This window comes from Crocodylus porosus, unplaced genomic scaffold (assembly GCF_001723895.1).
Source record: "Crocodylus porosus isolate Cpor-Errol unplaced genomic scaffold, CroPor_comp1, whole genome shotgun sequence".
Classification (NCBI taxonomy): domain Eukaryota; kingdom Metazoa; phylum Chordata; order Crocodylia; family Crocodylidae; genus Crocodylus; species Crocodylus porosus.
Window position 1 is genome coordinate 12,230,803 of NW_017728906.1, and position 26,821 is coordinate 12,257,623.

Below are 26,821 nucleotides of genomic sequence, written 5' to 3' on the forward strand. Positions count from 1 at the left end.
TTCCTGCCTTCTTAGCCTCATTTCTTTGTGCTCAACCTTCTGCTCCCTGTGCTTGTCTTCATTGTTTTTTCTTCCCTGTACCTACACTTACTCTCTCTTGACCTTATCTGTTTCCTGATCCAAGCACTATGACTCGAACACTCCTTATACCTTCTAAGCTGTCTTTTATGATCTTTCTCTACAACCCACCTCTTCAAGCAATCCCTGCCCACTCTCCCTCATCACTATCAATCCCCTTGGCACTTCTCCTGAAATGTTTTTCCGGGTGTGTTCTCCTTTACTGTGTAAGCCATCCAGAGCAGGGGATTTACCTTACGTGTCCTTGGAACGAACTGCATTTATTAATGGCACTGTGCAAGTGCCTTTTGAAACAAGGTAACTCCTAGAGGTGGTCCCTGCGTTGTAGGAATGAGGTGCGTGTGGGAAGTTTGGACTGCTGCTGCTGCTCCCCATGCTGTGGATAAATAGAACACCTCCTTCATTCCTTGTCGGTTGGCACCTTTAACCAGATTCACCTTCACCTACAGAGTCAGAAAGTGTCAGTAGCAGTCCCACGTACAATTCACTCCTGTGTGTCTGGCCCTGATGTTTGAGGCCAAGAGAGGACACAACTCTTCTGTCAGCTGGCAGATAAAGGACACAAACTTCTGAAAGACATCAGTTTCTGTGCAATGTAAAAGTCTGAGAGTTTTGGCCATGTCTCTGCCCTTCCCATACTAACAGACTTTACTTGGGGCACAGACTACATTCCAGCTGAGGTAGGAGTGATGTGATCTGGATCTGCCTGTATTGAGGCTTAGCTCAAAACAGCTGAAAAACAGTTGCATGTGTGAAAGCCTGATTCTGCCATGAGTTATGCTACTGCTTAAGTGGAATAACTCCATTGAAGCCAGTGGCTCTGTACTGGTGTGAGACCAGAATCTGGCTCACAGTGGAAGCTGTCCCATCCACAAAGTGCTCCTTCCTTGCAAGTATCACCTTCCCTTATCCACCTTTTTTGTTTTCCTTTTTTAGTGTCCTTACCACAATCATAATATTCACTTGCACTTAACTATTCCTATATTCATGGTTAGAAATACCTTGTGAATTCCTCTGTGAACAAGCACTATAGTTGACCAAGCTCTTTCCTTATTATTGATTATTTGTATTAGTGCGTTGCCTGGAAACCCTAGTTATGTACTGGGACCTTGTTGTGCTAGGTGCTGTACAAACATGAGTGTAAAAATGTCACGTTTGACTCTCTAGCCTCACTCTGAGTGACCTGCTTCCATAGAAAGATCAATCTCTCTCTCCCTCCTCCCAACCCCCATGCTGGCATTCCTTTGGGGATAGCATGAGCATGTGAAATCTGGTGATCACATTAAATCTATGTGACTGTGTGAGAATGACACCATTCTAAAACATGCTGTCTGTGCTGTTCAGAGGGATGACTCTTGTGTTTCTGTTTTTGTAGCTGCAACTGGGGGATTGGACGTCAAGGTGCCCGAGAAGAAGAAGGTGGGCATGCTGTTTCAGCCTGCCCTGCTTCGCTGCGACTTTTCTACATCTTCCAACCAGCCAGCTGTGGTCCAATGGAGGTTTAAATCCTTCTGCCAGGATCGTATGGGGGAAGCCCTGGGTATGGCCACCTCGGGTTTACAGGCTGTAAGCAAGAGGAACCTGGAGTGGGATCCCTATCTGGACTGTGTGGACAGCAGGAGGACGGTCCGTGTCGTGGCCTCCAAGCAAGGGTCTGCAGTCACTATAGGGGACTTCTATAAAGGAAGAGATGTCACCATAGTCCACGGTAACTCTAGCCATTCTGGTATTGTTTGGAATTGTTTCTTGGCAATTATGAATGCTGGAAGCTGATGGGAATTGTTTAGTTAATGGTTTTTCCTGGGCCAGGGTGCTAAATGTCAGCTCTTGTATCAAAAACCTTTGGATTCAAACAGTTGACTCTGCTGGAGGGAGGAGTTAAGTCTTTCTCCCTTTTTCACTGAGGTTTCCTCAGAGATGGGCCCAAACCCTGACCTGTAAGGGCTACTTGTTCCTAGGTGAAGAGGAGTGTTCAGCTTCTTTGCTTGTTTGCTCCTGAGCTTCTCTATGCTGCTGCCATCAGTGGGCCCAAACCCTGATATGGAAATATCAAACTTTCCTGTGAGGGTTGAGAATTTAGCTTCTGTAGCTTGGGCCATTCCCCATCATGAACTCTCCGAGCAGTCTCCTTTCCTGCCCTTCAAAAATGCTGGAGTGTAGTAATGCAGTATTTCAAGTTCATTCAGTTCTGGGCTTTTGTAACCAAGTCCATATACACCCAAAGCCACTCCTCCTGCAGGGAAGAAAGGAAGAGATTTCACTTGGGTGGAATCTGCTTGGGGAGAAGGGAGGTTTCCCTCATCCTTTTGTTAGATGAAGTCTTGTGAGACCAGAAATCCTAAATATGTCAGCCCTTATAACATAACAGGTCATCTAGCCAGTAGGGAAAACCAGGCCCTTGACTCTCAGTAGATGGGGAAGCCAGGCCCTTGACCCTCAGTCTACACAAGACACTGACTGCAGTAGCGGCTAATACGCCACCATGCAGTATTAGGCTATTGCACAGTGGCGTCACTTTAAAGAAGTTTGCTGGTGCTCTTGTGCAGTAACTTGTTACTGCACATTTATTTAGTACTTGTGTATAATCAAGTACTAAATAAGTGTGCAGTAACCACACTGCAGTAGTGCCTTGTGTAGACATGCCCAGTGTGGAGGTAGCATACTCGGCCTTTGGAGAGAATGGGTAGTTTTACCTGACATAGTCTTTGTGTAAGGTTGATGTGCTCCAATGAAAGTTGTGGCAAAGTTCTTGGCTGGTGTGAATGCTATCTGGAAACAGGGCCCTTGACACTTTGGGAGGCAAAAGGAGTGGAAATAGAAGGTTTGCCCTAGTGCTCACTGTGTGGGCCCTTTCTCAAGTTACTCTCTAGTTCTCCATTTGGCTCCACAGATTACTGAGCTCAGTGTTAAGAGTGATGAGTTTGTGTTATTTTTTTTCTAGCTTCAATCCACCTGACAGAGTTAGTGGAGAAAAGGATTGGTCCCTTTATCCACAGGAGGCTTGTCCTTTCAACACAGCTCTGAGGATTTAATAAACAAACTACCCAGGGAGCAAAACTCTTTTCCCACTGGTGACAGCTGGCTGGGAGTAGAGGTCAAGATTTGAAGCTGGATCCAGCGCTTCCAACCCTTTGCTTCTTGGAGTGGAATTGAGTGGTGGCCCTGTCTTCCATATTTTTTATCTTTCAGATGCAGATTTGCAGATTGGGAAGCTGATGTGGGGAGACAGTGGACTCTATTATTGCCTCATAATCACCCCAGACGATGTAGAAGGCAACAATGAGGGGTTGGTGGAGTTGCTAGTACTGGGTGAGCTGTCTTATCGATTTGCCCCTTCTCCAGTGGATGGCTCTTGTGCTCTCTTCCTCCTTCGCTCTGTCTCTGTGTATGTGTTGTGGTGTGATATCCATGTCATTCAGTTCTTGGGCTTGAATTCAGAATACCTTGCACAGTTATTTGCCCCTATGCAAAGTGGGTGACAAACTCTCCCAAACTGAGATAGCTATGTTCATATTTTGGGACCCTGCCTTTCAGACTTTGCATGATTCTGTATATCTTTACAGAAGGTGCAGGGCTGCAGAGAATCAAGAACACTGATTTGTTAAGGCCTAAATGGGCAAAATACCAGCAAAAGTCAACCCCTCCTCACCCCCCCCCCTCCCGAGAAGTGGTCTTTTAAAAATATGTACTAACAGGGGTCCAAATATATGGTTCTTGCAATCCAGGACTGCACCACATGCAAAGCCATACTGGCTGCAGCAGGCACCACATGTGGCTCATGTTCCCTATTGCACAGAGCGGGTGCCATGGGCTGGATCTGGTATGAGGGTGTGGGGTGGTGTCCCAGACTGGCCGTGCGCAGGAATAAGTACCTGGGGCCAGATTATGGCTCTGCAGGCTGTATCTTTTGATACAAATGCCTTGACATTTATCCTTCTTTCTTTGGGGGCTCATTTCTGTCACAATGGGCTTTAGAAAGGATCAGATTTTGCTATAAGAGCTTGCCCATGGGAGTATGCTCCTGTGGTTACTGCAGGACAGTTATACTGACATCATTCTTAGGGGAACACTTTTATTCCAGAATCGGAGAAACATTTTTTTTTCTCCTAACTTATCTTAAGCCCCTTCCAAAGCAGCATAAATTAATTTAGAGAAAGGCACTAGAATAAGAGCTCCCACATGGGGAGTTATACGGGAATAGCTATAGCACCTTAGATTCACAGCTGACTTTCTCCTGCTATACTTTCTTGTGCAACGAAGACATATTTAAGGAAGATAGTCATTTAAATGTCAGCCAAAACCATCTTTTTCCTCTGAAAATGTGAGCCATCTTTTGCCCTAACCCCTTAATCCACCTAGCCCTTCCCTCAAAATTGGATGTTAAAACCTAAAATCAGAGTGGTGGCAGGTAGAGAGGGTGGTGTTTCTTTTTTTGTTTCTTTTTAATGTATATTATACTTGGATACACCGTTACTATGGTGAAGGACCTATTAAAATGCATGGAGAAAAAACCTGTATAAATGCAATATAGGCATTCACTGGGATATGCATTTTGTGTGTCCTTGGTTTCTTGGATCAGACAAGCATTTAGATAACATCTAAATACAGGGGGACAATGCAGCAGACTTTAGTGCTAGTGGTCAAATAAACAGCCAAGTTGAAAGTGCCAAAAACTCCTCACAAACATAATGTGGGCAGTGGGCCATTGGGGAAGGGATTTTACCACTAACCAACGTCATATCCATATTTAGTTCCACAATATTATTTTGTGTCATGTAGTATAAATAGGCCTGATCTATTCACCATGGAACTTTTTATTCCAAATTCCAGTTCTAAAGCCCTTTTTGAAGCACTCCCCCCCCCCCTTTTTTTTTTTTTTCCATTTAATCTGTTTCTGTCGGATACCGGCAAGATTATGGCACTGCAACTTCTCCTATGTGGTGATAAGCTACTTAGCTCTGCCTCATCTCCAAGCGCCCCTGGCACCTAAGTGGACAGGACTAGGTCTCTTTGGCCATACCATAATATGGTGCGTACTATCGCCATGTTCAGATACAAATGGCTATGAAATATTGTTGTGACTTGGGGAGCAAAGGTGAATGGATGTTGGTTTCCACCCTTGGAACCACTGTGTAGGAGCCTATAAGGAGAAAGGTATCTTGACTTGCTTTAGGGGGTTACCCAACTATTTCTCTGTCCTGAGTGGGAAGGAACTTCTGATGTTGGGCTACTGTACCTTGATTGCATTGGTATTTCTGTACATTGCAGCCTGCATGCAGCACTTGCATGTCAGGGGGAAGCACTTTGTTGAGTTCCTCAGTAGCATGAAAGTCCACTCAACCTGAGTGCACTTTTGTTCTGCCTCACCACTTGCTCACTTGTTCTGCGTGTTGCTCATCAAAGGAGGATGATCAAGAGCTTTATATACCCATATCAGTGACATGCCAGTTGCCTTTGCTTTTTTTATCCCTTGTCCTTCCAGCTTTTCCTGAGGTTTTTTTTCCTCCTTCTCTTTCTTGCTGTTTCAACATGGTGATGCCTGAAAGGATGATAGAGGCAGCTAAAGAAATATCATTTCTTAATATTATGGAACCTCCTGGGACACTTTGATTTCACCCCATTGCTCTGGCTTTTATTAGTGAATTGAAAGGAGACACTGAACATAAATGCAGATCTGAGAACTTCTAGTCCTAGGGGATGCATTGTAAGAGGTTTTTGGGTTTGGTTTGCTGTTCTTTAGAGACGGTAGTGATTTCCTATTGGGATTAGCTGGAACACTAAATGGATGACGTCTGAGAAGGTTTGAATTTGCCAACATGCATTGCATCCTCTTCCTACTGACATCTCTTTTAAAAATACACTTAATGTTGCTAATATTTGGGGTCACTGCATCATATAAACATGGGTTGGAGTTTTGAGTGAAGAAAGACTATGGCCCTTTATCATATGAATGGAGGAAATGGGCAAGGCAGAATAATGGAGAAGACTAATGAGTGTTTGAGAGGAAGGAAGAGAAAATCCCCTTGGCAGCTGAAAATGCCTGAAGCAAGGAAGTATGAAGCTGAGGGTGCTGCTAGCCAAAATAGCTTGACATTATATTAACAGCTTGTAGAAGACTGGAGTCACAAAAATAGTGGTAAATATATATCGGTGCTGGAAAACTATTTATAGAGATTTACCTAGCTGAGTGCAGGGGTTCCTCAATTTTGCCCCAGCCCAAGGCTTCATTTAACAAACTATCAGGAGCTCAATAGTTGCTTATTCTTTAATTTAAAAAAGTTGAATGGCTTATGTGCTTTTGTCTTCCTTGAATAAAGCCTGTAGAAATTATATCTGCAGTCTTCCAGCTTGAAGCACTGAGGCTGTTTAGGGTAGGTGGCTTGTTGGGATTTATCACACACCAAGATAAAGGTGTTTCTGGTCACTTTTAAATGCCATGGGCTGCCTCCCCAATTTTGACCCCAATTCTGTAAGCATGCGCTTAGGTTGAGGCATGTTCAGCAAATCCAGTGGGATTCTGTCATAAGCCTAAAAGTAAAGCATGTACTTTAAGCATTTTGCTGAATCCAAGTGAACAGCTTAATTGGCAACTTTGTCTACCCCTGTCTAGGAAGATCAAGGGAGTGTGGGAGAAAAAAAGATTTTTGACTGAGGAGCAAGAAAGAGATTGACAGCAGCAAGGAAGGGATGCTATTTAAAAGTAAGGACAGCAATGATTATCAGATGTTTGTATTGAGGTGATACTTAAGACTTCTTAATGGGACTCAAGCTCTGTTGTGTTGTCTCTGCAGTGTTAGGGTTGGTACAGTGCATGGCTGTGGCACCACTGAGTTCATGTTAGCTCAATTCTTGTGTTTTACTTGGGTGCGAGACCCCTTTGCTGTTTGTTATCTTTGAATTCTCCTTTTGCACAGTCATTCCAGATTCACTGGGAGGGGGGAAAATAAGGTGCGACTAAACTAAAATCTGGGCTCTGTACTTCCCAAAATTTAGAGTAGTTCAGATTCTCGTCCATTAGTGACTTCTGTAATTTAGGCTTATGGTGAACACACAGATTGTGTGATGCTTTTAATACAGTTGTTTTTCATAGCACCTGTATAATAGTATTTTCCATCTCTGGATAGCCAAGCTCCTCACCAAGGTCATGAACTATGATACCCAGTTTATAGATGGAGAAACTGAGTCACAGGTAAGCGAAGTAGACTAGCTCTCAGACAACTCAGTGAGTTGCTAGAAGGGCCAGGAATACAGTCCATAAATCATGACTGTGTCTGGTACTCCAGCTAATGGAACATCTTGCTTTGCCAGACAACTGCTGCCTTCTCTTACTCTTCATTGTACTTGGCACTCAAATAATACAACATGAGTGATACACTTATCAAATATTATTTTATTAATGAATCTCTTGGGAGTCTCAGATTCTAGAGTCGCTGCATTTTAAGTAAACAACTATTAGCATCTGATGTTTTCTTGATTTCCTGTTAGTGAACACTTAAATCAATAAACTAAAAAAATGGCCATGTATGTTACCTGCCAAAATTACTGAAGTATGAATATTACAGTAATCTAAGCCTAATACATGCAGATAGGCAGAGGTGTAAACATATCCTTTTACTCCGTGTGCATATGGTGTACATGATATAACATGGGCAACCCCGGCATGGGTGCCAGAACATGGCGCACACAGCCATTTTGCTTGGCATACATGCTTCAGGGCAGATGGTGGGGAAGGGGCCAGGGCTGTGATGCCACAACAAGGATCTTGGCTTTCCTGCTGTCTGTCCCTGGCACACCAGCATCTTAGAAATTGAGGTTGGGGGCGTCTTTGGCATTCTGCCCAAAAACATTGCTGACCCCTGGTATAACTGTTGATGTATTAGCTTTGTAAGTCGGTATGTGCCTCTGTGTATATGGGGACTTCTGTGCTAATAGGGCAGCTCTTAATCATCAAAGTGACTTAATACTAGATATAAACACTGCCACATTTGGGAAACCCTTCTATGCCAAGAGGGATGGGATTAGAAAAGGTGATGGACTCAGTGATGGGAGAGGTCTTGGCAGGAAACATCCCTCATTGGGACGACAGCTTTAAGATTTCAATTCATTGAGAAGCTGCCAACAACATCTCAGCTGCTGCTAGTCACAGTGGTTGGCAGAGGTGTTTGTGGTGTTGGCAAGCAGAAGGGTCTAAAACTCAGCCTAGGAAGACCCCTAGAGAACTCTCATAACTGTCTTTCTTTTTGACCCATAACCCTCCCTTTGTGAGCAGGGATGTAGGCCTACGGGTAGTGCCAGAGGGCAGGAGCAAGACAAGGTTTCTGTCCATTGGCATCTGTGTAGGCCAGCTGGGGGCACCGGGCTGTGCTCCTCAGCTGAACTCCTATGTGATGTAGTTTTTGCAGTTTCCTTTGCCATGCACCCATCTGGCATTGCTGTCTCTTTTTTTTTGAATCTCTGTCCAACACCTCTTGCAGTTACTTTATTTCTAGCCATTTAGACATGCTACTTGTTGCCAAGGTTTCTTTTTTCCCCTTTCCATCTTATTTGCCAGCTCCAGCCACACGCTGCAAACAAAGGAGATTGGCATGATTAGAAGGCCTCAGTTACTAAGGTATCCATGACAACAGCTTCCTTGGAGGTCTTTGTTGCTTGCTAAAACTTTGATCTTCAGGAAGGGCTGCTGCTGTTTCTCTCTTCAATTGACAAACAGAGGAAAGAGGGATGGGAAGAAAGGAAAAGTTTACTGCTAGCAAGAAGGAACAAGGAGGAATTCATTATAGTCACACACTCTCCTAATGAATCTGCCAAGCAGCTTCCTTGGAAGAGCCTCTGATTTACGAGAGCCACGCTTTCTCTGCTCTTCTTTCTGATGCTCCTGCCGGGTCAGGGTCCAAGTGCCAGGGCACTTGTGGCTAAGACATCACTGGCATATTCTGGCATATCTGGGAAAGAAACAGTTCCCTGTGTCCCAACATCCGTGGCTCCAAACCCCTGTAAGGGCACACTATTGCCATTTGCTTCTACCTGCTTACATGTTTTTGTCTGCTTTTCTTTTCTCCGGCCCTAATTATTTTTTTTATCCTTTCCTGTTCAGCCTAGAAAAGAGAAGACTTCGGGGGGATTTGGTGGCAACTTAGAAATATATCAGGGGAGAGCATCAGGGGCTGGGTGAATAACTATTCACCAAAGCGCCTCGGGAAAACAAAGAACAACGGTCATAAACTGCTAGAAGAAGGTTTCAGACTGGATACAAGAAAAAACTTAATTGTTTGTGGGACCAGACTTGGGAATAGACTTCCAGTGGGGGTGCTGTGGGCACCTACCCTTTTGAAGATCTCCAGGAGACTGGACGCACACCTTGCTGGGGTTATTTGACCCCAGCAGTCTTTCCTGCCCAGAGGGGGTGGGCTGGACCTGATGATCTCACAAGGTCCTTTCCAGCCCTGAACTTCTCTGAATAAACCCCACTCTGTTCAGTTACTTATATCCTAATTCCTGCTCTTTTTCCTGCCCCACTATTTTATATAAAAAAAAGTCTCATGTTGTCTTCCCCCCCTGGCTCTGCCCTGCCTTTTTACTTCCTTGTTTTCCAGATCTGTTACTTTCCCTGGACTTATCCCCACTCAGGGATTCCTTCCATCTTCCTTCCCAGCCTCATTGCCTCCTCCTCCTCTGTTACAGTCCCTAAAATCACTCTGAAGACTTTGCACCTCTCCGTCACAGTTGAGTGGCCATGGCTTCCGCTTGCAATTGAGAGGCAGCAGGTGCATGTTGGGTAGAATAACTGCGAGGCAGCTGGGGGAAGTACTTGTATGGAAAGCATAATCGGCGGTGCAGTGGGAATAGAGGCAGTGCCAACATGTCCCAGATTTTTATTGAAACAAGGACAAACTTCAAGTTTTTGAATAAAGCTCCCAGGACAATTTTGGTAAATTGGGCCATCTATTTTCTGTCACATAGGGGTATATGCTGTGATTTCAGTGATGAACATGAACATAAGGAGTTATAGCCTTTGTGTATATAGAGGAGACATTGAAACTAGACAGTCATTTCAATCCATTTATCAAAATGCCTGCAGTCCAATTTTTGAGACAGGCAGAGCAATAATAAATAGGCAGCAAAGACGGACGATCTCTTATCAGCATATTTTTTTGTTTTTCTCCTAAATGGTTCCTTTCTAGCTCCTGCTATCTCTTTTTCAGGTTCACTTTTAAAAGGGAGAAAAAAAAGTTTGGTATTCTTGGGAGGAGCCAGATTGTTTTGCAGATCTGCACTGTGCTCGCAGGACGGGCTGAACTCGGCGAAGGTGAATTCGAATGATCGTCTCCTAGGGGAGTTCAGGGTCGGTGACCCATACTGTCCATGCCTTTTTTGTCCAAATGTTGGGGTGTAGGGAACAGCGAATCCCAGTGACGGTGACTGCCTTAGACACCTGTTTTGCTAGACACTGAGCTGAGCCACAAATTTCTCAACCCATGGTCGTGACCCAAAAGCAGGTTGCGAGAATCTTTTTTTTTTTTTTTTGTGTCACAAATCTTCTGGGTCTGAACTGCGCCACACCAAGAGAAGGAAAAATGTTCTGCTTCTGCCTCGTTCTCAGCCCCCTACATCCAGCCAGCGCCTCGGGCCTTGCAACGTGCTGTTCTTTCACCCTCTTGCTATATATTTTTTGCTTCACTTGTTGCTCATCATTGTGGGAGGAAAGTCGGCCTTCAATTAGCGAGCATTCATGACAAGTCTGTAATGCTACCTCCCCCTGCCGTTGCTGTGGCAACCGCTGGTATGAACGAGAGTGGCTGGGTCAGCTGTAGTGTTTGTCTGAAGCCTACTTAACAGCCGTTATTAAAAAAGAGAAGGGGGGGAGAATTACTTGGCAGTGGGGGGAGGCTACCGGTGAATTAACTCAGCTTGGGGGAAGAATCAAAGTGCTGAAAGCTGTCTGGAGTCCAGTCATTCACTAAGGTTTTTATTTTTTGGTTGGTTTTGTTTCTTGGAAGCCAGTGGGGCTATTCAAAGTCAACAGATTTCAGTTCAGACGCGGCCTCTGCCCCGGGTTTCACTGAATTGGCCTCTCCTGCGAGGGCTTTGTGAATTCCTGCACAGCCCCAGTCCCTCAGGCCGCTGGGGAGGAGCAGCGAGAAACCTCTGTGGGTGCAGAGACAATGTAAAACCTGTTGACAGGGGTGGGTGGGAGTTTTGTTGCTTTCTCTATAAAGCGTTCCTGGCCCATCTGGCACGGCAAAGAGATCCACTTTGCCCTCCTAAATCTAGACGAATCAATGTATGCTCAATGAGGCAGGGGTCTAAGTGAAGGACCTGCTGGAACGGCATGGCCTCCTGCCTTGTCCTTACAGTATTTTAGGATGTTCTTATAACAGCATTGTTTCTGACAGGTGCATCTCTGCATGCCATGCCTTACACCTACACCTGTGGTTGTACCAGTGCATTCTGCAAACCATGAAGCACGTTGCATAAAACCTAGCAGAAAATGTGAGGGGCTTGAGGGGTGGGTTTCAAACGAGAGGCACTACCATTGTGAGATGGAGTCCCGCCAACTAGGTCCTGCTCCCAGTTCATGCACCCCTGACTTATCTATGGTATCACAATCCCCATGCTAACCCTAGCTATTTTGTCATCTACTTCCCTGTGAGGTCACGGCCAGGAATGCACTTTGCATGTATGTAGAGTAAATATACAGAAGCCATGCTTTATAACAGTGTTTCTCAACCCATGGTCATCACCCAAAAGTGGGCTGCAAGAATCTTTGAAAGGGTTGCAAACAAACTTTAGAAGTGGATCAACAAACTTAAAAAATGGATTCTCTAAAGGAGAAAGACTTGGGAAACTGTGGCTTTTGCAAGCAGAGCTCTAGCCTGCAAGGGGCTTCTTGGGGCCACCCATGTCCCACACCCTCTACCCTCCCCACCCAACACACTGAGGAGGCTGGGTCCTGGGGGAAGGTGGCAGTGGGTCAGGAGGAGAGGCACTGGGTCAAGACTGGCCATTGATATTTACAAATGGGTCCTGGTACAAAATAAAGGTTGAGAACCACTGCTTTATAAAGCCATGCCATATAAGCATGCGTGTCCACAAGTATATCTTGCATGTGAATATTTCATGTGTGAATAGTATGCAATATATATATTTTGCATTTTTTATTTTTATATATAATAAAAAAATAAAATGCAGGAGTTATGCTTTCATGCATGTTGTATAAACAAGGCATATCTTTTACATGCATGTGGAGCTTGTGTGATGTAATATACTTGTGATGCAAAGCCTACATCTGTTGTGCATGTCTAGAGTGTGCCTGTGATATACAAGATTTAACTGTAGGCATGTACTATGTATGATATGTGGCTGTGAATAGTTTTGTCCTTCTAGGAAATACCCAGCAGAGAATTCCATGAAACTTTGGACATCTAGATGTTTATGTTGCTATAGATTGATGGAGAGGGCCCTATTTTAAAGTAATAAACCAGGAGCAATTTATCTGCAGGATCAGCTTTTCATCTTCTGCTAAGGCTGAGAGAGCTTTTCATGACTGATGGTGTTACAGCAAGTACCAGAGCAGCTTTATGTTGCAACTGGTCGCAAAGCACTGCCTGAATTTCGAGTGAGTTAAGAATGTCTGCTGGAGCCATAATGAAGCATTTTCAATCTCTACAGAAGCTCTATAAAAGCAATGAGATTGAGGGGGAATCTCTTTTATTATGCTTGCAGGAGATGCTAGAAGGTGAGGAGCTTTAGTTTCAGTTTTCCACTTGTCTGAGCTCTGCTTCATGCAGGACCTGAGGAACGTGTATGGAGGCAGGAAGTGCAGGGATTAGAAGAGGCTTTATACCTTTGCTCTGACTTACACTTGGCTGCCTTCATTATGTCCCACCCCACTTTTGTGTCATTTAGATGTCAAGGTCTCCTCCTCTTGGCATGTCTGTAAATAACCTAGCACAGTGTGGGTGCTATATAAGAACACACACCACTTAAATGGATGTAGGGGCACTGTGGCTATACACAGGGTATGGATGCATACAGTGTACCTTAATGATATGTAAGGCTTATGTTGGGTATTGGAACTGAATTCAGGACATGTTCCTAAAACAAATAGGCATCAGGCTACCTGTTGGGCTTGGATTTGCTCACCTTAACTCTAAACTGAAAATCTGTACTTAAAATTTGAAAGAACTTGCTTTTTCAATTTTTTTAAGCCTGCACTGCACTCTTTTTTTCCTTTTCTTTGCTTGTGCATCAGCTTTGTAACATATGGCACTTCCAGATTTCTCAAGGTGTCCTGTTATAAATGACACCCTCTCATAATCATGCTTGTGGGCTTCTCCTGTGGACCTGCCTGTAAAGCTGCAGCGTCCCATACAGAAAAACATCATGTGCACATATAGGGAGTGGATGTGGCTGACTTGCCTGGGTCACTGGGTTTCAGTTTTTCCCTAATCCATCTGACTCTGGGCTCATGCTCTTTCTTACACCACTGATAAATTGTTTTGAGCAAATGTAAACATTATGGTTGAGCATGATTTCTGTGTGAATTCTGCACATAAGTAACACAGGACCAGGAACCCCACACCCAGTAACCACGCTGAGGGGGTCTCCCCTCTTTTTCAGTTGAGGCATAGAGTGACAAAGAGCTCTGTTCCTGATTGTCTCCACTCCCACTATGTAGAGACTGGCAGATGGCTGGAGACCGCTATCCAGTGTCAAGCAAAGCTAGTTACCATAGAGAGTATATGAAACCTGTGAATGGCAGAGGTCACTTTGCTGAATGCAGGTGGATCAGAAACTAAGGCAGGGGCTGGAAAGTGTTTTTCCTTGTACTAACCTCTCCTCTTCTCCTCCTTCTGTCTTTTCTAGGCAGGACAGGGCTGCTTGCTGATCTCTTGCCCAGTTTTGCTGTGGAGATTATGCCAGGTATTCAGTCATTTCACCCTTCATTTACCCTTCCCCTGTTGCCTTATCTGTCTGTCCATGAATTTCACTGCATGCTCATTACTTCTTATCTATAAGTATCTCCTGTATTCTGGAAAACAAATAAACACAATCATTTATTGGAAGTGCATGTTGCACTGAGACCTGTTAGACCTCACTTGGGGCTTGGGGAAGAGCGTATTCTGCTGGGCTGCAGAAGATGGCAGTAACTGAGGTAGAATCAGGTCCAGTGTTGGACCAGAAATTCAACTATACATCCATATATAGTGCGCTTATACTGCTGTGACTGGGTCAAAGGTCCTTCCAAACCAAGAAGCTCAGAGAACTAGCAGGGCCAATTTCCATAGCCAGCAGCACAGAAAGGACTGATGTAGCTAGCATCACCTTGGACTCCTCAGGCACCTGTTTACAGGTGGGTTAGCGCAAGTCTAAAGTGGAGCTTTAGAGAGACATTGGAGAGAGATCTCTGGAGCTGTAGAGAGACATTCTGACTATGGTGCAGTATTCCTGCCATGACTGGGGGTGCCCATTTTATCCATATAAAGTGCTCCTGTGTGCCTATACAAGCCTGGGTGTACACTGCTGTATGCCCCAATACAGAAAAAACTTTGGATGTGGATTAGTAGGAGAGCAGCTCAGAGGTGCACCCCTCCGAGAGGATGGACAGTAGGTAGACATCAGGCCAAAAGGGTACTGTTCATCTGTGCCGCAGAACTAACTTACCTTTGGGGATTTAGCTAGAGCCACATTGCTGGGCTGGGGCATGAAGGCTTCCAGGACTGCACAAGTCTGAATAGAGTAAGAACTGTTCAACCTAACAGGATCCTAATTTTAGTCTCTCTCCCACCCCCAAATTGGAGCTAGTCTGAGACTGTCAATCAGAAGAAAGAAATGAAAAGACATACAGCCCTGGGCTCATCTGAGATGACCATAGTCTGATCTCCACTACAGATTCTCCTATAAAAGAACATGACTAATTACATACGTGAAAGGGAGGATAATCTGTCTTTGAGACCCAAATGGAAAGGATGGCAAAGACCCTCATCTTAGCAATTACACTGGAGCCATCCAAAGGGCTGACTTGATAGGAGACTGAGAAATAACCACAGGGCTTGATATATCACTGTTTTCCATCTTCTGTCATCACTAACACCAGCAGTTCTCAACTTTTTAGACTCAAGACATCCTTGTTAGACTTGAAGCAGTCCATGGAAAATGCCAGCTCTTAGTTTTCACTCATTTTTTGACTACAGAAAAAGAATAGAGCAATTCTCCTGTTGCAGAGAACTCAGACCACAACAGGGCAGAATGTTTTAATACTAGGGATCCGTATTTGAAATCCCTGGGTTTAGCTTGCAAATCCTGTTTGCACGCATAGCAACGCTAATGTTGTATGGCATCCCATGGTATACTTGAAGGGATCTCAGGGCACCATAAGGTGCTGTGGCACCCTAGCTGAGAATCACCGATTTACACGTTTGCAAAGTCAGTGTTGAAGATGACCATATTAATCAGGTAAAGGGTGCAGAGAAGAGGTGCAGATTTCAGCCTTGTATATCATGAGTATATTACTACTGTTACCTAAATAAACAGTGCAAGACAGGGTCGGACATCTGCATGTACAAAATGTGCATCAGTAGGTTTCTTGACAGTTAGATCTTGTAATCATTTGAGCTTCAGTGTCACATGAATTTAGTCCAGGGGCGGGCCATTATTTCAGGCGGAGGACCAGTTCTGGCAAGCTGTTGAAGGCTGCATGGGTAGCTCTGTCCCTTGACAGGTGCCCCACACCCTGGTCACCGACTTGGGACCAATGTCCCAATGTCTTGGGACCAATGTCTCAGGGCCAGCATGGGTGGGGCCCAGAGCAGGGTGCAGGCTGGCAGGGGTCTGTGGAGCTGGGCTGGGCTGCACCAGCAGGGAGAGTGGGGAGCTGGCCCAGCTCCATAGAGCCCCCGCTGGCTGGGACCCCATGTTCCCGCTCACTCCCAGTGCCCCCCAGCCCCGCGGTACAGGCGGGGGGCAGTGCACAGCCCCAACCCCGTGTTCCCCAGGTGCTGAGTGTGGGGGGAGAAGTGGCCCTGCCCCCACCACATGGCCTGTCCTCCCTGCTGCAGCTGCTCACAGCCCATGTGGGGCTGTCCGGAGCAGGAACAGGCAGTGCCACGTGGGCTGCGAGCAGCTGCAGCGCAGGATGCTGGGCACACCGCAGAGGAGGGGCTGCTTTTCTCGTGCTCAGCACCAGCTTGTAACCTGCCCCCGCTGCCAGCCTGGCCACACCAGCTCCGGGCTCACCTGTTGGGGCTGTGCCATGGTGGCAGCAGCTGTGGCCCCCCCCGCTTGCCATATTGGGCAGTGTTTGCCACTGCTGCCTCTGGGCTGCTTGGCGCATGAGCTCTTGGGACCGTGCAGCAAGTGTGGGGGGGCCACAGCTCCTGTTGCAGGAGCCCAACGGACTTCCCTTGGGTCCTACTGCTCCTGGTTCCTGTCATTTTTTTACAGGAACTAAGGGCAGATCAATCTTAATTTTCTAAAATTTTTAGGGGCCCTGCGGGCTGGATAGAATGGCCTAGTGGGCTGCATCTGGCTTGTGGGTCATATTTTACCCACAGTAATACAGAATTACTGTGTGGAGAGATAACAATGGCTTTCCTCGGAGAAGGGTAAGGGAATGGTATCACAGGGTACCCCCAAAATTTTTTGTGATGCCCCGCTCTGTGGGCAATTGCCCAGCTCCTGTCTATCACACCTTGATGTTAGTGGTTATAAAGAGTGTGAGAGGCTGCAGTGATCTTTATTGTAGTGACCATCTTATCTGCAGTCAAGGCCTTATGGGCCAGTTGCATAGCTCTGTACCTCCCCTACACCATGCCCCATGCCTCACAAATGGCATCCTTACAGATGTTCTATCAATTGCATATGCAGCCCTTCTCTGGGCCTTCTGACTCCTTGGCCTTTTTTAGCCCCACCCCAGGCCCTCAAACCCCTTAGCCTCTTCACATAGTTCCTTCCTGGGCTGCTAGACTGCTTTGTCTCCCTCTTGGCTCCTCTTGGGTTGTCAGACACCTTAGTCTCACACAACCACTGCCTGGGCTACCAGGCACCTCAGTCCCTCTCCCGGCTCCTCTCTCTGGCTTCCAGCCCCTTTGGTCTCTCACCCTGGACCCTTTTGGCCTTCTATTTTCCTGGCCACTCTCCAGGCCCTTGTATCTGTCTGGTCCTGCACTCTATTTCTAGCCCCCCTTGCTGGGCTGCTGCATGCCCCTTGACCCCTCCTCCTGGCCGTGGTCACACAAGGACCCTCGGCTTTTCCTAGGCCCTGGCCCTACCTCAGGCCAGTTGAGAACTCTAGGCTGTCCCAGATCTGGCAGTCTGTTTTACCCCGTGGCCCCTCCTGGGCCCTGGCCTCACACCGGTCAGTTGAGATTCCCAGGGTCAGTCCTCTGGCTGTCAGCCCTCACATCTCTGTGGGTCTCTTGGGCCCCTCCATAGACCACTTTGTCTCTCTGGGCTCACCTGGAGCCCTTCATAGGTCTTCACTAACAGAACCGTTCCCTTTTCTGAGCTCATCTGGACCCCTCAATAGGCCCCCATACTCTGCCTCACTCACTGGGTTCACCCAGACCCTTCAGTAGGTCTCTGAACCACTCTGCTCCCTGCTGAAGGCTCACCTGGCCCTTCAATAGACCCACAGACTCTCAGCTTGCCTCCCAAGGCTCTATATCCCATTCTGAGTCTCCAGGAACCTCCTCCATCCCCTTAGTTCCTACTCAACCTCCAGACTGCTCCAGATGTTATTCTCCTTGCTGGCATTCAGGAGCTGCAGCTTTCCTGCTGGGAGATGTTCCTTTACCAGCTCTTAAAACATTACTGCAAGCCAGTCTGGGCTTATACCCTGTCTAAGCCCAGCCGGGCTTCCATCAGCTGACTCCTTTCTATAGGCCTAGCCTCACCTGCCAACTGTCTGGTCAGCTGACTCTGCAATTAGCTCTGACCCCCACCTGCCCATGGCTCCACAGGCTGACTGACCTCTTAAAGTGACAGGCAACCCAAGTGCCCTACCACAAATGGAAGATTTAATTCAATAAACTCCCAGATTTATGTCTGATAATGGATCTAGTAGGTTCCTTTGCTAGTTTTGTATCCTCACCACAAAAATGAGACCCTGACTTTGTGTGCAGTAAAGTCCTTCTGAACTCCCAAGACCTATGTATACAAGACATTGTTCTCACTAGCTAGGCCAGAATTGATCTATTGCAACATATATAATGTGTATCATGAATCCAGTTTCTTTTTCTGTTCCTGAAATGTCTGAAAGCAGATCCCATCCTTATCTGGACTTGAGGAATTATTTTTCCATAGGCTTTTTTTGCTTCATGGCTTGACTGTGAACAGACACCAATAGCATTTGCTACTAGAGATCTGAAATTGACCTGTGTCATGTAGCTGTGTCTGATTGTTTGTGTCATGTGATATTGTTTCTTTCCTTGGTTGGATGAATGCAAGTACCATAAAAAAGAAGAGGATTGGGAAAATAACCACAGGACCTTAAAGCGGTGGTTCTCAACCTTTTTTGTACCAGGACTCATTTGTAAACATTGCCAGTCCAAACCCAGTTCCCCTCACTCCTGACCTGCTGTCCCCTACCCCTAGGCCCCAGCCCCACAGTGTGTGGGGCAGGGGGTGGGTGTATAGAGCAGGAGGAGCCCCAAGCTACCCCTTGCAGGATAGAGCTATGCCAACCTGCAAGGGAAAACCATGGTTCCCCATGCTTTTCTTTTTTAAAGGAGAATCCATTTTTAAAGTTTGTTGATCCATTTCTAAAGTTTGTTTGCAACTCTTTCATATAGTCTTGTGACACACTTTTGGGTTGTGACCCATAGGTTGAGAAATGCTGCCTTACCCACTTCCCTCTGGGAAACTCTAAGTAAGAGTAGAGCATAGAGTATGCTCCTGAGTCTTTTAGTCCAATCCACTGCCTTTCAGGTAGTCGCATTGTATAATCTCTTTCATAAAACGATCATGCTGCATCTTAAAAGTAGCTAGGTTTTTTGCCCCTGCTAGTCCCTTTGAAAGGTTATTCCAGAACCTTTCTTCTCCAATAATTAGGTACCTTCTTCTGGTTTCCATGCTGTATTTATTTGTGGCTAGTTTATATCCACCTTTTCTTGTGCTAATGCTTCCCATTAGCTTAAAAAATTATTTCCCCTTCATTATGTTGACCCCGCTAATGAATTTTGGCAGGGTTAATGAATTATAGACAGTACATCATATCTCCTCAGCCTTCATTTTGCTAGCGTAAAGCCAAGCGCTTTTAGACTCCTCTCCTAAGATGGCTCTGATAATCCTGCCAGTCCTTATCTGCATTTGTCTGAGTTTTGAATCTTTCTTGATCATGGCTAAAAAGAACTATATGCAGCATTCCAGATGAGGATTCAAAAGGGCCTTGTATAATGGCATTAATATTTCCTTATCTCTGCCAGAAATACTTTTCCTGATGCATCCTGGGATTGCATTAGCTTTTTACCTGGCCATACCACATTTGCAATGCATGGTTATGCTGTGATCAACTAGTAAGCCTAGGACCTTCTCCTCATAAGTAATTTCCAACTGATCAGCTTCCAGCCTTTAGCAGAAATTCTTGTTAGTCCTCATGTACATGACCTTGCACATTGTACTGTTTAATTTAATTTCATTTATATTAGGCTAGCCCTAGGGTCATCTACTTCTTCCTGTATGATACCCAGATCCTCTTCTTTACTGACGATGCGTTCCAACCTTGTCTTTATCAGCAGTTTTCATAAGTGCATTACAGTCTTTTTTGCCAATGTTGTTAATGAATATATTAAATAAGATTTCCAAGATCAATCCTTGATGAACTCTACAGTGACCTTAGAGTTACCTCCTCCTAGCCTGCTACTTCTGCTTTTAATGCTACCTATAGTGACAGAGAGCTAGAATTTTCTTTTTATAGTAAATTTTTAAAAAGAAATGACATGTTATAGAACCAAATCTATTTGTAAACTCAGGTCTAATCAAACAAACAGTTCTTGTTGCAAATAATGGTGGAAGGTATTTAAAAAATGTCAGAACACTTCCCTTGGTCATTGTTAAATAATGGGCTTTGTTTTGGAAATGCTGAAACATTTTAATGTTTTTAAAAGAAACTTCTCACTTCCAAATGACATTTTTAATTAAAAATTGACCTACATTTAAAAAAAGTTTTAAAAATTATTGAACAACCCAAAAATAAAATAAACTGTTTTGTGTTGGGTTGAACAAAATATCTTGATTGTCCAAATTACTTTTTTCAGTAATTTTGGACACACAGTTTTTGCCAAAATGAACCCCAACATTTCTGTTTGGTTTGACCTGACCAATTTATTTTTTTAATGTTTTGACTGAGGGGCCAGAATGAAAACCCATAACATGTTTTACCCTATCCCTTTCCCACCTTTTGATTTTTGTACTGAGCTTGCCCTGCTTCATTTAATGCTTACCCATTCAGCATTATACCAAATACTTTGCTGAATTGGATAGATTAGATTTACAACCCTTGCTTTGTCTCCCCATCTTCACTGCACAGCAGCCCCACATGTTCTTTCCTGGCTGTCTTTTGAGTTATCTGGCTATTTGTTTTAATTTCCTGTGCAAGGTCTAATTTGGCTTGACTTCACTTCCTGACCCCTATGACATGGCTGACTTTATTGAACAGGTTCTGCCCCCACCCATTTCTTATTTGTTGTCATGGGGTGTGGTGGCATAGTTATTAAGGTGTTTTTCTAGAGCCCTGAAAGAATAAGTTCAAGCCTTGCTTTGGACTTATGCCAAAGCCTTCCAAATCAAGGACAATAAGAAGTCTTTCTTTAGGTAAGTAGAGAACAGAAGGAAAACAAATGGTAACGTGGGGCCATTGCTTAACAACTCAGGACAGGTGGTTACCAGCACTCAGGAGAAAACTGAATTCCTGAATGACTGCTTTACTTCAGTATTTTGCCAAAACTAAAGGGAAAATCATACTGGTTAAGTTTCAGAATGGGCATGGTGGGAATGGCTGCCTTCCTACTATTGAAGCTGAGCTGGTGTGTGATCAGTTAGAAAAGTTAGACATTTATAATTCAGCAGGGCTGAATTAACTTCATCCGAGAGTGCTGAAGGAGCTGGCCAAAAACATAGCAGGACCTCTGGTGAAACTGTTCCAAAACCTGTGGTACTCAGGGGAGGTCCCTGAAGACTGGAAGAGAGCCAGTGTTGTGCCCATCTTCAAGAAGGGGAGGAGAGAGGATCCAGGCAACTGTAGGCCAATTAGCCTAACTTCTGTCCAAGGGAAAATCCTGGAAAAATTCATTAAGGAGTCTATGTGCAATATGCTTGCAGAAGGTAAGATTCTGAACAACTGCCAGCATGGGTTTGTTGCGGGCAGGTCTTGTCTTGCCAATCTCATCTCCTTCTATGACCAGGTAATTCACCACTTGGGTTAGAGAGAGGAGGTCAACATTGTCTATGTAGACTTCCAAAAGGCCTTTGATCTGGTATCCCATGATGTTCTCATGGGAAAATTGGAGGACCGTGGGCTTAACTGCTCAACAGTTAGGTGGGTAGGAAGCTGGCTGCAGGGTTGGACCCAGAGAGGTCTGATGAACAGATCTGTGTCATCCTGGCAAGAAGTGGCCAGTGGTGTCCCTCAGGGGTCCGTTCTTGCTCTAATGCTTTTCCACATCTTTATCAATGACTTGGATGTAGGGATGAAGAGCTCACTGGCCAAGTTTGCAGATGGCACCAAGTTATGGGGGAGCATGGCCTTGCTTGAAAATAGGCTGCAGATACAGGCAGACCTAGACAGGTTAGCAAGTTGGGCAGATCAAAACCAGATGAAATTTAACATTGAAAAGTGTAAAGCGCTCCATTTGGGGACGAACAATCCCCAACATACTTACAGGCTCGGTGGCACCCTACTGACTAGCACCATGACTGAAAGGGACCTAAGGATAATAATAGACCACAGTATGAACATGAGCTGTCAGTGTGATGCTGTAGCCAGCAGGGCAAACAATACTCTGTCATACATCAACCGATGCATCTCAAGCAAAACCAAGGAAGTGATTCTTGCACTTTACTCAGTATTGGTGAGACTACAACTGGAGTACCAATTTTCGTGCATATAGCCTGCACCCATGTATAACCCATGGAAAATTGTGTTTTTGTAAAATACTCCGTGTATTCCCTGCACCTATGTATTTCCCACACCTGAAAACATGGCCGCAAGTGCGGGCTCTGCTGGGCTTGCGGGCTCTGCAGGGGGGGGGGAGGGATGAGGAGCTGGGAGCTGAAAACCCTGCTGCCGCCACCAGCCGCAGTCTGCTGGGCATGGCCGCCGGAGCCAGAGCTGGAGCCGGAGCCTGCAGCTTCTCATCCCTCCACTCCCCTGCAGAGCCCACAAGCCCATCCCCAGCTGCGGGCTCCAGCTCCGGCTCTGGTTCCGGCAGCCGTGCCCAGCAGAGTGCAGCTGGTGGCCGCAGTGGAAGCCCACAGGCAGGGATGGGCTATGCTGTTCTAAAGACTCTGCATAGTCCTCACCCTTGTATAGCCCGCACCCACCTGTCAAGTTTGTAAAAACGTCTATAGCTTGTAGGCTATATGCATGAAAATATGGTACTGCGTCCAGTTTTGGGTGCCGCGCTTCAAAAATGACATGGGAAAGCTTGAGAGAGTCCAGAGCAGAGCCACCTATATGATCAGACTTGTAAGCCAAGCCATATGAGGAGAGCCTGAGGGACTTGGGCCTCTTCACCCTAAAAAAGAGAAGGCTGAGAGGGGACTTGGTAGCAGCTTACTGCTACACCAGGGGAATACATCAAGGGCTCGGTGAACAGCTGTTCACCAGGGCACCCTTGGGAAAAACCAGGAGTAATGGCCACAAACTTCTGGAAGACCATTTCAGGTTTAACACTAGGGAAAATTCTTCACAGTCAGGGTGTCCAGACTGTGGAATAAACTCCCTCCAGAGGTGGTACAATCGCCTACCCTGGAAATCTTCAAGAGGAGACTGGACCCCAGTTGTCTTTTCTGCCTAGACTGGGGTGGGGCTGGACCCAATGATCTTGCGAGGTCCCTTTCAGCCCCTTCCCATCTATGGAACTATGAATCTATGCTGGATTCAGAAACTAGTGTGCCTTAACTGTGCTAGCCCAGTGGTTTCAGTAGACCTTTACCTTGTCTGCTCTCTTCTTATACCTAATGACCTTCCTGAGGTGATCATTCATCCAGTTGGGGTCTGGAGCTCTTCCCTACAAGGATTCCCTGTGCTCAGGATGCAAATTCCAGATCATTTTTACATATCCAACTCAAAGAAATTCTAGGCTTCTTCTGCATTCATGCCTCCAAGACCTCACTCTAGTTAACTTCACTTAGCTTATTCAGGTTTGTTGATCAAGATCCTTGGTTAAAGACCTCTCCTTCCAGTACTGTAACTAAAGCGGGGTTTCTGGGGTAGCAGCCCCAGGTGATGACATGGGAGGGGAAGGGGGCAGGAAATAGCAGCTGCTGTCTGGCCACACAACCGTGTCAGCCATTGCATGCATTGTAGCTACCCTGGGAACCTGGCTGACTTGTCAGGCCTCTCTCTCCTTCAGGTTAGTTTAAACCAAGTAAACCTGTGGCCGGTTTGTTTCCCATGGCTACCTGTTCTGTACTGGCCTCATGGCTTACCAGTATTAGGACATTTTTAATGCTTTCCTTTCTGGGCTGCAGGCAATAGCCATAGAAAAATATGACTGCTACCAGGTTCCTGACTGGGTACAGAGCCTGAATGTAGTGTTTTCTCAGCACATTCACAAGAGTAATTGTGTGCCTAGGACTAGTTGCGAAGGGGCAAGCAGAGCCTTGTCTGTCTAATTTACCAGCCTAATTATAGTGTGTTTTACACTATCATTAAGACTAGAATGTTGTCGGAGAGCAAACACAAACGAGGCACAAACGTGGCCGGAGGAAATGAATCTTTAATTGCTGGCAATGTTCATGGTACATGCTTTGCAGCTTGTACAGGTCTGCCTACTGTGTCCAGAGACAGTGACAGAACAGGACTTGTCGCTCCATTTTGGTCACCCACGAGCATTCCCTGTGTTCATCATGGGCAGAAGGAGTCTGTTTCCATATTTCTTCCTCTGACTTTTCCCCCCTTTCATCTCACATGTGGAGAGGGCCCTGCCTCCTTAACTCTCACTAGGAAAGAATACTTTTATTATCCTCCCTGTTTGTTCTCTCCTAATGCATCCTACTGGAAAAGTGCAGTCCCCATTGCCTTTGAAACATGTTGTGGCTTTTTAGCATCTGTTCTTTCTGTTTTTGTTTCCAGAGTGGGTGTTTGTGGGCCTGATAATCATGGGGGCTTTCCTGTTCTTCCTCTTGATTGGGATCTGCTGGTGCCAGTGTTGTCCCCATAGCTGTTGCTGCTATGTTCGTTGCCCCTGCTGTCCGGATTCCTGCTGCTGTCCACGGGCATGTGAGTGATCAGGTCCAGCACTGACCAAATGAAAAAACTTCCCCCCATATCACTTCTACTCTGTAGAAGAACAGGAGGAAAAACTCTTAACACTCCCCACACACTGTCCTGCTTGACAGAAAAGCCAGTTATTACGAGTGAAGCACCTGACCTGTACTTAAATGGTTGAGTGCTCTGAGTTAATTAAGAATGTAATTTCCAGAGCCCTCCTATCAGCGAGGTGCTGGCAACCATGTCTGTTCCTTTTAAGTGTGAAATTCCCCCTCCCAAGGTCACAGTCCTGTCCGTTTGTTAGAAAGTGTTGGGATTACAAGCAGGGTACACCAGGGGAGCCCATGTTCCCACAGTGCAAAGTAGCTATCCACTAGAGTTTTGCAAAACACCTGCAACAAAGCCAGGTTCCATTCTAAAGTCATGCTGAGATCCCACAAGCCTTTTAAGTAAGCTTGCTACTTGAAAGACTTAGTTTGGTCTTCAAAGTGAACTGATATAAAGCCAAGTCAGAAATCCAATGCATCCCTCCTTTATAAGCTGAATGCCCTCCATTATGCAGATTGGTGGGAGTGTTCAGCAGAGAAATAATTTTCTAGATACTCCATTTAGGAAGGAACCTACTTGTTCTTATGGATTCATTCATGATGCCATAGATGGCTGCTAGAGAGGCAGTCACTGTTATCAGAGCAGCAGCAAGAGTACTGTTGGAGAGTCTACTGGCAGGGCAGGGCAGGGCAGGTGATTCATTGCTAATTCTTGCCTTCTTTTCAGTGTATGAAGCAGGCAAGGCTGCTAAGGCTGGATACCCGTCTGCTGTCACTTCCATCCCAGGTCCTTACTACATCCCTACCGTGCCGGTAGCTGGCATCCCATCCCCTGCTGTGCTGATGGAGAAGTCGCATCCCCCTCCCCTAGCCCCAAATGACTCCAGCGGAGGAAGCCAAAATGGTAATTTACAACCTGTCTGTCTTGGGACCTTATCAGAACAGAGTCCTTGGTGGAGCACAGCTGGAGGGGGAGGGTTAGTTTATTTAGAGAACAATGCTATCTGAACATAGATCTGAGAAACTTACTTTTCATCCTGGTTCTGACACATTCATGCTTTAGGGTAGGAATGTCCAACTTCTTTGGCCCTGTGGGTTAGATCTGGCCCTCAGGACTTCTCAAAGGCCAGGTGACCCACCTCTGGTAGCAGGGCAACAGCTGCTTTGTTGGCATGGCTCTGGAATTCAGGGTGTGAATGCTGTCACCACTTTTCCCCATTTTTCTCCTGCTGTTGATTTGAGTCTTCAGTGGTGACCAAAGTACCCAAATTTGTTGGTGGGCAAAGGCAAAGGGGTGAGTGGCAGCAGCATCTTCCCCTGGCTTCTGGAGTGGCGCTGGTGCAGCAGTTCCAGCAATTGCTCTGACAAAGCTTGCAGGTCACAGTTTAAAAGGCCACGAGTTGAACAGCCCTACTTTAGGGCAAGTCTTTCAGTGTCTATGTCTGTGCCCTGTTAATGCCAGGCAGTAGAGACCGAGATACTGTATGCTGGCTCCAAGCATGCTACCTTCAGAGCCAAAAGCAATAAGCCACTTCAGGGTGGTGCTGCACATGGGCCAGGAAGCTCTTTCTGGCACATGTTCAGTGGCTATACTATGTCCAGTTTGGGAGGGAGGATGCGTGGAGGGTATATGGCATGTCTTGGTACGCAGCTTCCTGTCTTGTCATTGAGCAGTATGCACACACCCTTAACCACTTTGTAGCTCAGCACCTGCATCAGTAAAATGGGAATCGCCATGGTCTCCAAAGGTAAGCAGTTGTATGGCTCAGGCTACCCCTTTCCCTTAGCCACGTATACTGACATACATACACAGACCCAGCCTCTTGCCTCCACACCTGAGAGTCTAGCATTTATCAGCTCCCATCTCCCAGAATGTAGTTTACAGGATGGACAGCACAGCAACAGGAATTCTGATATAGTCGGGTCTCAGGTCATGCAGGACTTTAAAGATGAGGATCATGAACTTGAAATTAGATCTGGGACTGGATCAGCAGCAAGTTTATAGCATTTCTCTATTATGTCTATTCTACCAAGATGAGCCACTTCACCCACTACTGAGAGTCACTTCTGGAGAACAGCACAGCAGCTGCTTCTCAGCACACTGCAACACTACATGACAATTTAGGATGACACATGGAAAAGAGGCCTGTTGTCATTTAAAACTGCAGAATGCATTTGGGGAGGAGGAATGTAAGCAGCAGTTATCAAATGCTAAATGTTATCATGATGTCATATTATAATGACACCACTGAAAAGGCAATTA

General features: G+C 45.8%; 1 protein-coding gene across 4 annotated transcripts in view; it reads left to right on the top strand.

Moving 5' to 3' along the window:
• The window catches only part of ILDR2 (immunoglobulin like domain containing receptor 2), a 48,135-nt gene that overhangs the window by 9,992 nt on the left and 11,322 nt on the right, over window positions 1-26,821 (top strand). For 2 of the 4 annotated variants that reach the window (XM_019528695.1, XM_019528697.1), the window contains 5 exons: window positions 1,454-1,786; window positions 3,268-3,387; window positions 13,945-14,001; window positions 24,374-24,520; window positions 25,286-25,462. In XM_019528695.1, coding sequence (XP_019384240.1) covers window positions 1,454-1,786; window positions 3,268-3,387; window positions 13,945-14,001; window positions 24,374-24,520; window positions 25,286-25,462 — 834 coding nt within the window. The remainder of the gene's footprint in view (window positions 1-1,453; window positions 1,787-3,267; window positions 3,388-13,944; window positions 14,002-24,373; window positions 24,521-25,285; window positions 25,463-26,821) is intronic. The other 2 variants (XM_019528698.1, XM_019528696.1) reach the window with 2 other exon arrangements.